At 43.4% G+C, this 13,618-nt stretch overlaps 1 protein-coding gene across 1 annotated transcript in view; it reads right to left on the bottom strand.

Moving 5' to 3' along the window:
* OVGP1 (oviductal glycoprotein 1) overlaps positions 1-13,618 on the bottom strand; it is a 30,337-nt gene that overhangs the window by 15,593 nt on the left and 1,126 nt on the right. The window contains 7 exon segments of the mRNA XM_057499465.1: positions 7,321-7,437; positions 9,001-9,186; positions 9,288-9,396; positions 10,678-10,771; positions 10,774-10,801; positions 11,302-11,461; positions 13,095-13,157. Of these exon segments, the coding sequence (XP_057355448.1) occupies positions 7,321-7,437; positions 9,001-9,186; positions 9,288-9,396; positions 10,678-10,771; positions 10,774-10,801; positions 11,302-11,461; positions 13,095-13,157 (757 nt within the window).

Below are 13,618 nucleotides of genomic sequence, written 5' to 3'. Positions count from 1 at the left end.
TATGAGAAAGATCAGTGCACCCCTATGTTTATCGCAGCACTATTTACAATAGCCAAGAATTGGAAGCAACCGAAATGTCCATCGATAGATGAATGGATAAAGAAGATGTGGTACATATACACAATGGAATACTACTCAGCCATAAGAAAAGGGCAAATCCAACCATTTGCAGCAACATGGATGGAGCTGGAGGGTATTTTGCTCAGTGAAACAAGCCAAGCAGAGAAAGAGAAATACCAAATGATTTCACTCATCTGTGGAATATAAGAACAAAGGAAAAACTGAAGGAACAAAACAGCATCAGAATCACAGAACTCAAGAATGGACTAACAGGTACCAAAGGGAAAGGGACTGGGGAGGATGGGTGGGTAGGGAGGGATAAGGGGGGGAGAAGTAGGGGGGTATTAAGATTAGCATCCATAGCGGGGTGGGAGAAAGGGGAGGGCTGTACAACACAGAGAAGACAAGTAGTGATTCTACAACAGGTTGCTACGCTGATGGACAGTGACTGTAAAGGAGTATATAGGGGGGACCTGGTATAGGGGAGAGCTGATGGACAGTGACTGTAAAGGAGTATACAGGGGGGACCTGGTATAGGGGAGAGCCTAGTAAACAAAGTATTCGTCATGTAAGTGTAGATTAATGATTAAAAAAAAATGCAGTTCCTATGTGGTGACCTCTAATGAGTTCTACACAATGATATAAAGGACATATAAAACTGTAGGCAAAGGGTCTGTTTGTGTTTATACAGAGGATCAAAGCCTAATTTGGCTACCCCGAAAATGAACTAAGATACGATATGAAAAAGAACTTCCAACATCAGCACTCTCGGGAAGACTCATGACAGAAGATGATCAGAAAAAAAAAAAAAAAAAAACTTCAACAAAGATCCACACACTGTCACAGGTGTAGATGCACTCATCCCACCAGTTCCTGGACTTGCCATGGGAAAGATGAAGGAGATATCTAAGCTGGCCTGTGCATGCAGTAAAACAAAAATTGGACTGGATCTATACTGTTGGAACTCAACCAAGAATTAGGAGAAGTGCAAATTGTAGCACTCCAAAATCTTACAACCACAGACTATTTATCGTTAAAAGAACATATGGGATATGAACAGTCCCCAGGAATGGGGTGTTCTAGTTTATCTGAATTCTCTCAGACTGTTTAAGTTCAGTCGGACAATATCCACCATATCATAGATAAGTTTTCACAAATGCCTAAGGTGCCTAACTGGTTTTCTTGGTTTCACTGGAGATGGCTGGTAATTACAGGTATGCTTTGGTTAGGTAACTATATTCCTATTATGTTAATGTGTGTGCACAATTTAATTAGTCGTTTAAAACCTATCCATGCTGAAGTTACTCTACAAGAAGATATGTCAAAGAAATAATCAATCTTCCCAGGTTTTCTTCTGCCTGCTACTTCTGTAACTTTTCTTCTTCCTACCTAATCACAACCTTTAAATAGAACTCGTGCCACATGTCGAATTTACCGAGTATCATAATTCTTCCAAGTGGTAAAGACACCTCAAGACAAATGCTGGGCATAGAAGCCACAGGGCATAAATATGCAAAGAAGTAAAAAGCTAACCTTTTCAAACGATAAGGCTTCTCTCTCACTTACCAACTTCACATTTCCCTGTATGGCCCCGGAAGATGACTGGTTAGCCAGAGACGGGTAAGATTCCTCAAGGGAGGAACAACCTAAGACAGGCACAGTCGCAGGGGGCCATCTGGTGAGAAAATGGGGAGCAGCAGAGGTGAGGCTTAGAACCTCCCCCCTCATGTTCTGAGAGAAATCTTCTGCATACATGGATGTTTATTGCCCTCGTCTAGCGCGGATTAACACATAGTCTACAGGCACACACCTGATCATCTACATTTGCTCTCTTACAACACTAAACTCTGTTTTCTACCTTTATCTCGTATCTACCTACCACTTCAGCATTTTATTTAAAATAATAATAATAGAGAAATGTGGTATCCACATATAAATCAGGTTTAAAAATCAAATGAGTATTCATATTTGAACTGACTGTTTATAGTTCATAATGCATTAACAAAACTGAAAGCTTCTGTGATGACTGCCCTTGCACTGTTCACCATGTAACTTATTCACTATGTAAGAATTTGTACTCCATGTAAGAATTTGTTCATTATGCATCAGAAGATTGGAGACTGACGAAAATTGGGCTTGGGGTGGATTAATGATTGTGCATTGAGTATTGACCCCCCTATACAGAGATTTGTTGTGGTTAACAACTATTTGATCAATAAATATGAGAGATGCCCTCACAATATATATATATATATATATATATAAACACACTTCCAATTGTAAAATAAATAAGTAACCGGGATGTAATGTATAGCATAAGGAATATAGTCAAAATATTGTAACAACTTGGTATGGTGATACCTGGTACCTAGAAATATCATGTATATAAATGTTGAGTCGCTGTGTTGTACACCTGAAACTAATGTAATGCAATGCTGTTGTCAACTACCCTTCAATAAAAAATAAATAAATAAATAAATAAATAAATGTAAATGGTCTGAATGCACCAATCAAAAGACATAGAGTCACTGAATGGATAAAAACAAAACAAGACCCATCTATGTGCTGCCTACAAGAGACTCACTTTAAACCCAAAGACATAAACAGATGAAAAGTGAAGGGATGGAAAAATATATTTCATGCAACTAACAGGGATAAAAAAGCAGGAGTTGCAGTACTTGTATCAGACCAAAGAGACTTCAGAACAAAGAAAGTAACAAGAGACCAAGATGGACATTATATAATGATAAAGGGGTCAATCCAACAAGAAGATATAACCATTATAAATATCTATATACCCAACAGAGGAGCACATACATATGTGAAACAAATACTAACAGAATTCAAAGGGGAAATAGAATGCAATGCATTCATTCTAGGAGACTTCAACACTCCACTCACCCTGAAGGACAGATCAACCAGACAGAAAATAAGTAAGGAGACAGAGGTACTAAACAACACATTAGAACAGATGGACCTAACAGACATCTACAGAACTCTACACCCAAAAGCAGCAGACTACACATTCTTCTCAAGTGCACATGGAACATTTTCAAGAATAGATCATATACTAGGCCACAGAAAGAGCCTCAGTAAATTCAAAAAGATTGAAATTGTACCAACCAGTTTCTCAGACCACAAGGGTATGAAACTAGAAATAAATTATGGAAAGAAAATGAAAAATCCCACAAACACATGGAGGCTTCAAAACATGCTCCTAAATAACCAATGGATCAATGACAAAATAAAAACAGAGATCAAGCAATACATGGAGACAAATGACAACAATAATTCAACACTGCAAAATATGTGGGATGCAGCAAAGGCCGTGCTGAAAGGAAAGTATATTACAATACAGGCCTACCTCAGGAAAGAAGAACAATCCCATATGAACAGTCTAAACTCACAATTAACAAAACTAGACAAGAAAGAACAAATGAGGCCCAAAGTCAGTAGCATGGGGGACATAATAAAGATTAGAGCAGAAATAAATGAAATTGAGAAGAATAAAACAATAGAAAGAATCAATGAAAGCAAGAGCTGGTTCTTTGAGAAAATAACAAAATAAATAACCCTCTAGCAAGACGTATCAAAAAAAAAGAGAGTCTACACACATAAACAGAATCAGAAATGAGAAAGGAAAAATAACTATGGACACCACAGAAATATAAAGAATTATGAGAGAACATATGAAAAATTATATGCTAACAAACTGAATAACTGAGAAGAAATGGACAACTTTCTAGAAAAATACAACCTTCCAAGGCTGACCCAGAAAGAAACAGAACATCTGAACAGACCAATTACTAGCAATGAAATTGAATTGGTAATCAAAAAACTAAGAACAAAACCCCTGGACCAAATGGCTTCACCACTTTTATCAAATATTTAGTGAAGACCTAATACCCATGCTCATTAAAGTTTTCCAAAATATAGAAGAGGAGGGAATACTTCCAAAACCAGGAAAAGACAGCACAAAAAAAGAAAACTACAGACCAAGATCACTGATGAACATAGATGCAAAAATATGCAACAAAATATTAGCAAACCGAATTCAAAAATACATCAAAAAGATCATCCAACATGATCAAGTAGGATTTGTTCCAGGGATGCAAGGATGGTACAACATTTGAAAAAGTATCAACATCATCCAACATATCAACAAAAAGAAGGACAAAAACCACATAACATCTCCATAAATGCTGAAAAAGCATTCGACAACATTCAACACCCATTCATGATAAAAACTCTCAACAAAATGGGTATAGAGGGCAAGTACCTCAACATAATAAAGGCCACATATGACAAACCCACAGCCAACATGATACTTAACAGCAAGAAGCTGAAAGCTTTTCCTTTAAGATTTGTAACAAGACAAGGATGCCCACTTTCTCCACTACTATTCAACATAGTAGTGGAGGTCCTAGCCACGGCAATCAGACAACACAAAGAAATAAAAGGCATCCAGATTGGCAAGGAAGAACTTAAACTATCCCTGTCTGCAGATGGCATGATATTGTACATTAAAAAGTCTAAAAAATCCACTCCAAAACTACTAGATCTAATATCTGAATTCAGCAAAGTTGCAGGATACAAAATTAATACATAGAACTCTGTGACATTCCTATACACTAACAATGTACTAGCAGAAAGAGAAATAAGGAAAACAACTGCATTCACAATTGCATCAAAAAGAATAAAATACCCAGGAATAAATCTAACCAAGCAAGTGAAAGACCTATACTCTGAAAACTACAAGACACTCATGAGAGAAATTAAAGAAGATACCAATCAATGGAAACACATCCTGTGCTCATGGCTAGGAAGAATTAATATTGTCAAAATGGCCATCCTGCCTAAAGCAATCTACAGATTCAATGCAATCCCTATCAAAATACCAACAGCATTCTTCAACAAACTAGAGAAAATAGTTCTAAAATTCATATGGAACAAGAAAAGACCCCAAATAGCCAAAGGAATCCTGAGAAGCAAAAACAGAGCTCAGGGGATTATGCTCCCCAACTTTAAGCTCTACTACAAAGCCACAGTAATCAAGACAATTTAGTACTGGCACAAGAACAGACCCATAAACCAATGGAACAGACTAGAGAGTCCTGATAAACCCAACCATATATGGTCAATTACTCAATGATAACGGGGCCATGGACATACAATGGGGAAATGACAGCCTCTTCAACAGCTGGTGTTGGCAAAACTGGACAGCTACATGTCAGAGAATGATACTGGATTATTGTCTAACTCCATATACAAAAGTAAACTCGAAATGGATCAAAGACCTGAATGTGTAAGTCATGAAACCATAAATCTCTGAGAAGACAACATAGGCAAACATCTCCTGAATATAAGCATGAGCAACTTCCTGAATGCATCGCCTTGAGCAAGGGATACAAAAGCAAAATTGAACTCATGGGACTACATCAAACTAAAAAGTTTCTGTATGGCAAAGGACACCATCAACAGAACAAAAAGGCATCCTACAGTATGGGAGAATATATTTGTAAATGACAGATCCGACAAGGGGTTAACATCCAAATACATTAAGAACTTACATGCCTCAACACCCAAAAAGCAAATAACCCGATTAAAAAAATGGGCAGAGGATATGAAGAGACAGTTCTCCAAAGAAGAAATTCAGATGGCCAACAGACACATGAAAAGATGCTCCCCTTCACTAATCATCAGGGAAATGCAAATTTAAACCACAATGAGATATCACCTCACACCAGTAAGGATGGCCAGCATAGAAAAGACTAAAAACAACAAATGCTGGCGAGGATGAGGAGAAAGGGGAACTCTTCTACACTGCTGGTGGGAATGTAAACTAGTTCAACCATTGTGGAAAGCAATATGGAGGTTCCTCAAAAAACTAAAAATAGAAATACCATTTGACCTGGGAATCCCACTCCTTGGAATTTACCCAAAGAATACAAGTTCTCAGATTCAAAAAGACATATGAACCCCTATGTTTATCGCAGCACTATTTACAATAGCCAAGACATGGAAGCAACCTAAGTGTCCATCAGTAGATGAATGGATAAAGAAGAGGTGGTACATATACACAATGGAATACTATTCATCCATAAGAAACAAACAAATCCTACCATTTGCAACAACATGGATGGAGCTGGAGGACATTATGCTCAGGCAGAGAAAGACAAGTGCCAAATGATTTCCCTCATTTGTGGTGTATAACAACGAAGCAAAACTGAAGGAACAAAACAGCAACAGACTCACAGACTCCAAGAAAAGACTAGTGGTTACCAAAGGGGAGGGGTGTGGGAGGGAGGAGGATGGGCAGGGAGGGTGAAGGGGACTGAGGGGTATTATGTTTAGTACACATGGTGTGGGGGATCATGGGGAAAACAGTGTAGCACAGAGAAGGCAAATAGTTAACCTGTGGCATCTTACTACTCTTATGGACAGTGACGGCAATGGCATATCGGTGGGGACTTGATAATATGGGTATAAATGTAGTAAACACATTTTTTTTCATATTGAAACCTTTATAAGAGTATCAATAATACCTAAATAAGAAGAAATACTACCACATGCCACTGCACTGAACATTGGTGTTAGATGTGGGAGATGGGGTGCTCTCAGTAAAGTTCTGAAGGTTTCAAACTTGCAGGACAGACACCTGCTCAAAAACCTGATTTTGCCTTAAGTTGCTTCTAAGGTGAAGGCCAAACACCATCACTGGTGCTCAAGTCCCTGCATAAATGGGCGTGTGCATTATTTACTACCTTTTCTTACACTTAAACACTGCTCGGATCCACCCACATTCTTCTTTGGTCTTGCTTTGAATGAGCTTTCTGTACGCACTGAGCCTTTCCTCATGTCCACACCTCCTCCCCCTGCTCTTCCCCACCCCTTCCCCACGTCATTGATACGCATGGACTGCTTAGGATGATCTACTTCTTATTGGTATTTATCTTTATGAAGTTGTGTGGTCCAAACAGAAAAGGAAAGATTGTCTCCAAAAAGCTTTGTGAACTGAGGGAAGTCATTTCTTGCCTCAAAACTGAGATTCCTTCTCTCCAAAATAAGAGGGCTAGATTCGATGGGATTAGGAAACCCCAGCTAGTTCAGGAATGACTAAAACTCATCTGGTCTAATCATCCTCACCTCGTCCTCCACCTAGTAAACACACATACACACACCCACACAGTGTATAGACATGGGCCTCATGGAAGCTAGAGGGAAACTATATGCCTGAGCAAGAAAGGACTGAAGTCTCACCTTGTACCTGAGGCTGATGACATTGTCATAGCCAACCCACTCCTTTCCCTTGTAGGCATATGGGACATATTGATAATCAATCCAGTGCTTCGTCGCTCTCTGGACAAAGGAGCGAATCTACCAAGAAGATTACTAGGTTAGTTCTGTGCAGGGCATGGCGAGAAGCACCAGGAGACACACTGCTCCTTGCTCAGGAACAAAGAATCCAAGAGTCTCTCACCAGACAGTGAGAAGAAGGTGGGCCACAGAGGGAGTGGGGTAGCCTCTCACAAAGTCCCCCTCTCTATTCTGAGTAAGTCCCTACTACTACAGAGAACCAAGGAGTAAGTGACAGCCTTATGAAACCAAACCAGGGTTTACTAAAAAATGCCTACACAAATCTACTAAGAATAACATCTCTGCCCCTTGGCCAAACCTGTAACTTTTTCAGAGTTTTCATAATTGAGTCTCTCCTCTGTTTATTAGAAATCAGCATAAACAACCCCATCCTCATAGTTATACAACTAGCTTTTAAACCTCTAATAAGGTTAAAGTTCCGGAAGGCAGGAAGAACTAGATTGTTATAATCAATCAAGCATCTGCATGTCTAGTGGGTGCCCAGTATTGTGCTGGGAACCATGTGCTACAAAGAAATAGAAGTGTTCAAGTTGGCCCATAGAAGTTAATGTCTAAGTAATTTTTATTTGTTTTTTTAAGATTCTATCATCAAAATCTCTTTGAACCATAATGTCCTTCAAGAACATTATTTCAACTATGTTGCTACTCATAACCATGCTACACTGGATCAGCAGGAAATCGTCTCCTGCCAGCAGCACAGAGTGTGATTGGAGAGACACCAGCAACATTCACTACTACCTAAGGCAAGATACAGCTCTCCACCTGTGCACCCCTACATAACTTGGACCTTTGTAGCTGCTGCCCTTTACCTGGGAGGTCTTTGCCATCTTGTCATTCCTGCACATCAGGATTCTTCCTGTTCCTCAAAGCACTGCTCAAACTCTACCTGCTCCATAAGACCTTTCCAGACTCCTAAGCCACACACACTATGCCTCTTACTGTCTTCTCTTGTGTTTTATGTTTCCTTTGGTCCATGTCTCTTTCCTCCACTCAGTAGCAAGCTTTGCTGAGATGGAGAGGAAAGGGAGCAGAACTGGGTTAGAGGAGAAAGAATCTGTAGTAAAGACTATCTTGGAATGGCTTCAAAATAACTAATAGTTGGGGGAAGGAATTGGGGAGCAGAGATGAAACAAGGCTGGCCATGAGTGGTTAATGATAGAAACTGGGTGAGGGGTATAAGGTAGTGGGAGAGAAGGAAAGGAGGCTGTACTATTCTTTTACCTTTGCAAGTGTTTGATGTTATATATCTCCACAAATAATAATTATTTTTATGCAGGATGTATAATAGATCAGGATTGACTTCTATAACATTTAAGATTCTTTAAAGGGGTGAAATATCTGTCTCCATTCATTTGGACTCACGTGGTCCCTAATCCCTTACAAAAGACCCAATTAACTTCCCTTGAAGAAAGAGGAAATATCCATATAGTGGATTTCCCATGCCCCAGTAAACAACCTCACTGCCATGTCTTTAGCCCTCCCCTTGCCTCTGTCCCTTTGTCCTTGCTCTTGCCCAGCTGGGGGTCAGGGAGCCTTAACTAGAGAAGTATTTATTCCAGTAACCTCATAATAAGCCAAGAAGCCAGCTTGCTTGGTGTACTTTCCTGGAGATGCACGTCCCACAGCTCTGGTCTGCAATGCATTCTGAGAAGCTTTAAGGAGGCACAAGGTATGTCCATAGGTAGGGAGGCCCCTGAGGAGCTTCTCTGGGGGTGCCCCAAGCTTTCGCCAGTAATTCATGACATATGTCTGCAGGACGGAAGAACACAAGCCCCTTCCTGTTACCAAACACCAATGTCCTGAGCTCAGGGGCAGATGTCTGGGCCACCAGAGAACTTTCCTTTTCTTACTGAATATTTGTGGTCTTCAGGCATAGAGAACAGGGGTCTATTGTGTCCCATGAACTCTTCCCAGCTTCCACGTAAGTCTAAAGACAGGACACTGATGAAATCCAGGAATCTGTAAGGGACAGGAGGAAGAGAGGACGACCAGGCGAGCTAGATTTTCAAGTCAGAGCATCACAGCACCAATTAGCTGGCAGCTATGCACTGGATGCCAAGCTTCTCTGCCTTTTCTGTCTGTGGGGCCTACCTAAACTGTGCCATCCACCTGAGATGCTGCCATGGAACCAACTGCTGGCTAAGGACAGCTGTGCATCAGAACACATGCCATCCTGACAGCATCCATGCCAGGGCAGGAGTTAGACAAGAAAACACGTGCCTTCAGCCCTAATACCAATGCTAATAGAGGTTTGCATGAATGGTCACGAGTACAGCAGTTCTGTCCCAGGCAGTAAAAGAGCTCTGTTCCTTCTACCGTTCGAGGAACCTCTGAAAATGATCCCTCCAGAAAGCTTTCAGAATGACAAAGCATAAACTGAACACTTACCAGGTCATAGGCATAAGGTTTACATGGATTATCTAATTTAATTTTAAGCTGGTGAATGCCTTAATGCATAGCTGTTTCCATTTAAGGCTGAAAAATTGAAACTCAGGCAGGTTAACTGATTTGCCCACAGCCACCCATTTGAGTGAAGGTAGGATGCCCTCAGTCCTGCCTGATGATAAGACCAACACTAGCAGACGGTGCCCCACTTGTTCTCTCACCTTCCTTCCCACATTGAAACCACTCTCCCTAAGTGTAATCACCCACAGGAACACCCCACCCTCTCTTGTGTTCTGCATCTGCCTCAGTTTTCTCATCCATAAATACTTGATTCTTGAGTTTGAGAAAATCAGCCCAGAGATGGCATGTCCACAGGTTATGAGCTATTCTTTGTCTGGCTTTATACCTTTTGCTTGGAGGCCTGTGCTTTAAAAACTGGGCCTGACTAGACATTTCTGTTCATGTTTTTGCAGCAGTGGATGGTAATTCATCTGCCTCTCTGACGCCAAACATCTGCCACACAGTGTACATCTACAGCTGCACCCTGGCACAGCAGAGGCCAGGCCCATGGGCTTCTCTCCTGTGAAATGCAGCAAAGGGCTGAACTGAAGACTCTGCCCAACATGGTGTGGTTGTGGCAACTACTTCTCCTCCCTCTAATCTCCCAAAGAAAGCCTGGGTGAGGTAGAGCTAAGCTTTATCCCCACCCACAGTCCTTCACCCAACCCAAAACTTGTCCTTAGACCAGGACAAGTATATGGAGAGCTCAAGGACAGGACTGGGCAGTTATGGGGTTCTGAGTTTGAGTTGCCTCCTTCCGTCAATGTCCTGCCCACTCGGGCAGCACCTGCTCACCTGCCTAGAAGGCTCACATCATAAGCTATTTGGATGATGTTTGGGTCCCCAGAGACAGTAGCAGAGACCAGCAGCCTTGAGCACTTGGCAAGCATGCCTCCTTCTGGAAGGCCATCAGGAGCTCCTGGGGAGAAAGAGAGGCAGATGCAGAGATTCAGAAAAAACAAAGCCAGGGAAAGAAAGTATCACCCAGCAGACGTTTATTTACTGTGCCCCTTGAGCCAGGCACTGGAGACATAAAGGGGAGTGGGACACAGGCCTTGCCACAAGCTCTTGAGAAAAGTGGATGTAAGTCATGCAGGAAGTGACTTAGGAGGTGTGGTAGGCAGCTTAGGAGCACGCAGTTCAGACTGCCTGCTTGAGGGAATCCAGAAGGCTGCACAGAGGAGGCATCACTTAGGCTGGAGGGCCGGGGCAACACCTGGATATGAGAAAGGGGCAGAGCCCCTACAGGACACCTGCTCTGCAGCGCTTTCGCCCAATACCCACAGGGTGAGGGCAATACAAGAAGTCTGCTACTGCTCTCCTGCCCTGCCCCCAGCCTTATGCTCCTCCTATGCTAAGGGCCAGACAGGCTAAAAGTAGAATCATTTCTGGAGTCTGGAGCTGCCAGACTGGCCTTACTTCAATTAAGACTAAAGCCCACCAGTCGTGCTTGGGGCTGCCTCTTAGTCCAGGGTACAAGAAGAGGTCCAGACCATCAAAGTCATGTGTCCTCGGGAGAGATATGACTGAATCAATGAACTTCTCCCGGGTGGTGGATGCGGACAGCATAGTGGTGAACCTGCAGGGAGACTCGGGGTGAGGCAGGGCACACATTCTGCTGAACCACAACCTCCTACAAAGCCCCTTGGTCCAGGCCTGGGAGGGCACACAGGATGTGGCTGGAGGAAAGGAAGGCAGGTTCTTTGAAACTCAAACTTTCATTGGTGTGCCTCCCAGCGCCAGGGGTAAAGTACCCAGGAAGGAAAATTCGGGCAGCAGAGAGCCCTTAGCCAGCAGCACAGGGAGCAGCAGGCACAAAACAAGAGTGCAGCCTGGGTGGAGAGAGCTCTGCAGCCAAACCGAATGCCAGGGGCCAGCCGGTCCCCTCTGCTGTTCCTCCTGGGTGACTACTCACTCCCCACCTCCTGTGCTAGTGCTCACATCCTTTCACGGACTGCACTAGAGGAGGGAGCGTGAACCAAGGGCCAGGATCTCCCCAAAGATCCATCAGCTCTTCTGGGCCTGGGCTGCATTCTTGGCAGAAGAGACCTATGCTCTGGCAAGGGGTTCCCATCTCCTGTTCTTTTGTTCATTGGCTTTTTGACTTTTTTTCTACTGTTTCTCTTCCATAGTGAACAAACTGTTAGAAAACTTCTAACTTACTGGAGTTGAACTTAAAGCAATTCTGAGCTAGCCCTGTGTGCAATTATTAGAAAATTAACCCGATTCAGAGATGGGCAGGCTGGGTTCCATTGTCTGCCACTCCTAACTGCGTGATCTCAGAGGGACACCTAGGTGAAATATGGCAAGGTTCCTTTAACACCTCTCACTTTTCTTTTTCTATAAACCAGGATGCCAACAACTAGTTCGATTTGGAGTAATCATGAGATAATGTGTGTAAAGCTCCTAGCCCAACATCTGGCACACAGCAAATGTTCAAAGAATGGTTGCAGCAGGCAAGACAAGGCCTGTGGTTGGGCAAAGCAGTTCTCACCCAACACCCCAAATTCTCCATGCTTCATACTTGGGGGTACTGTCCAAGGTGCATCCTCACACACTCCTGGGCCACCAGGTCTCCCTCTCCTGTAGCTCATTCCTCTATGGGGAGAAGGCAGGCATGGCCCCCACCCCTGGCCTTAGTCACAGAATAGGGGAAATGTTTCCTCAGGGAACATGAAGGCAGGGTGTCATCTCCACATCGCCTCATGGAGTGTAATGTCCTCAGAGCAGCCACCACATGTGGGACACGTGCTATGTGCCAAGGGGCTCAGCTTAGCATTTTTTTCGGTAACTTCCATTCCTCCCATATAACCCTTGGAGGTTGACATCACTAACTCTCTAAGGTGAGGAAAACAGGCCTTGGGAAGCTTGGGGTTATTTTTCTTGTCCTAAATAAGACACTTTCTCTGAGGAAAAAGCCCTGCCTCCTATGAGGAGTTGAGGGGACAATTGTGAGCTCCCCATTTTGTTCCTCCTTTCCCCCAGCGCTTTCTCATGACCTGCCCGACCTTCCTTGTCTCCCCTCACTCGCCATGGGGGACAGGCCAGGGATCCTTGAATCCAGGGCCAGGTCAGGACTTGAGGAAGTGTCTGCACTCACTTTGTTCCCAGTAGCCCAGCTGGTTCCCTGCTCTGCCCTCACTTCCCCCTGCCTTCTCCACCCGCCCACCTACCACAGCCCCAACCCCAGAGAGAAGATGGTGGCAGCGGACTCTCATCTGGATATGCCAAAGTTCCACCTGCTGACGGACAGCAGTGTCCTCAGCTCCCTGTTCCTCCGATGTAGGAGAGAGTCAGTGAGCTGAGACCCCCCTGCAGTGAGCACCTCAGTCACCATTCCTTCCACTGCATTCATGTGGGAAGCAGAGGGCATGGGAGGTGGCAAGGGAAGGGCAGGTGGAGGGAGAGAGCAGAGGGAAGGGAAGAAAGGAAAAGAAAGGGAATCAGAAGGAAGGGGGGAAAGGTAAAGAGGGGAGGACAACCCTCAGGTCATCAGAATCCAGGCTATCCAAAGTCCACCAAACTCGCCCACACCCCCATGATGTTCCCGTGAAAAGGAAAAGCAAAAGGCAGTCTACAGTGCTTCTCTTCACTCGTTTTCTTAGCCAAATATTTATTGAGCAATTATTCTGTCATTGGCTGCTTTAGGTGCTTGAGGTACGACAGTGAACAAGGCAGACAAGCCCCTGTTGTCAGGGTGCTGGTAACCCAGTGACATGGGGTTGGGCCTGCCATC

Source organism: Manis pentadactyla, chromosome 4 (genome assembly GCF_030020395.1).
Source record: "Manis pentadactyla isolate mManPen7 chromosome 4, mManPen7.hap1, whole genome shotgun sequence".
Classification (NCBI taxonomy): Eukaryota; Metazoa; Chordata; class Mammalia; order Pholidota; family Manidae; genus Manis; species Manis pentadactyla.
Note: the sequence above shows the minus strand (reverse complement) of the source record. Positions and strands in the feature narration are given on the sequence as shown.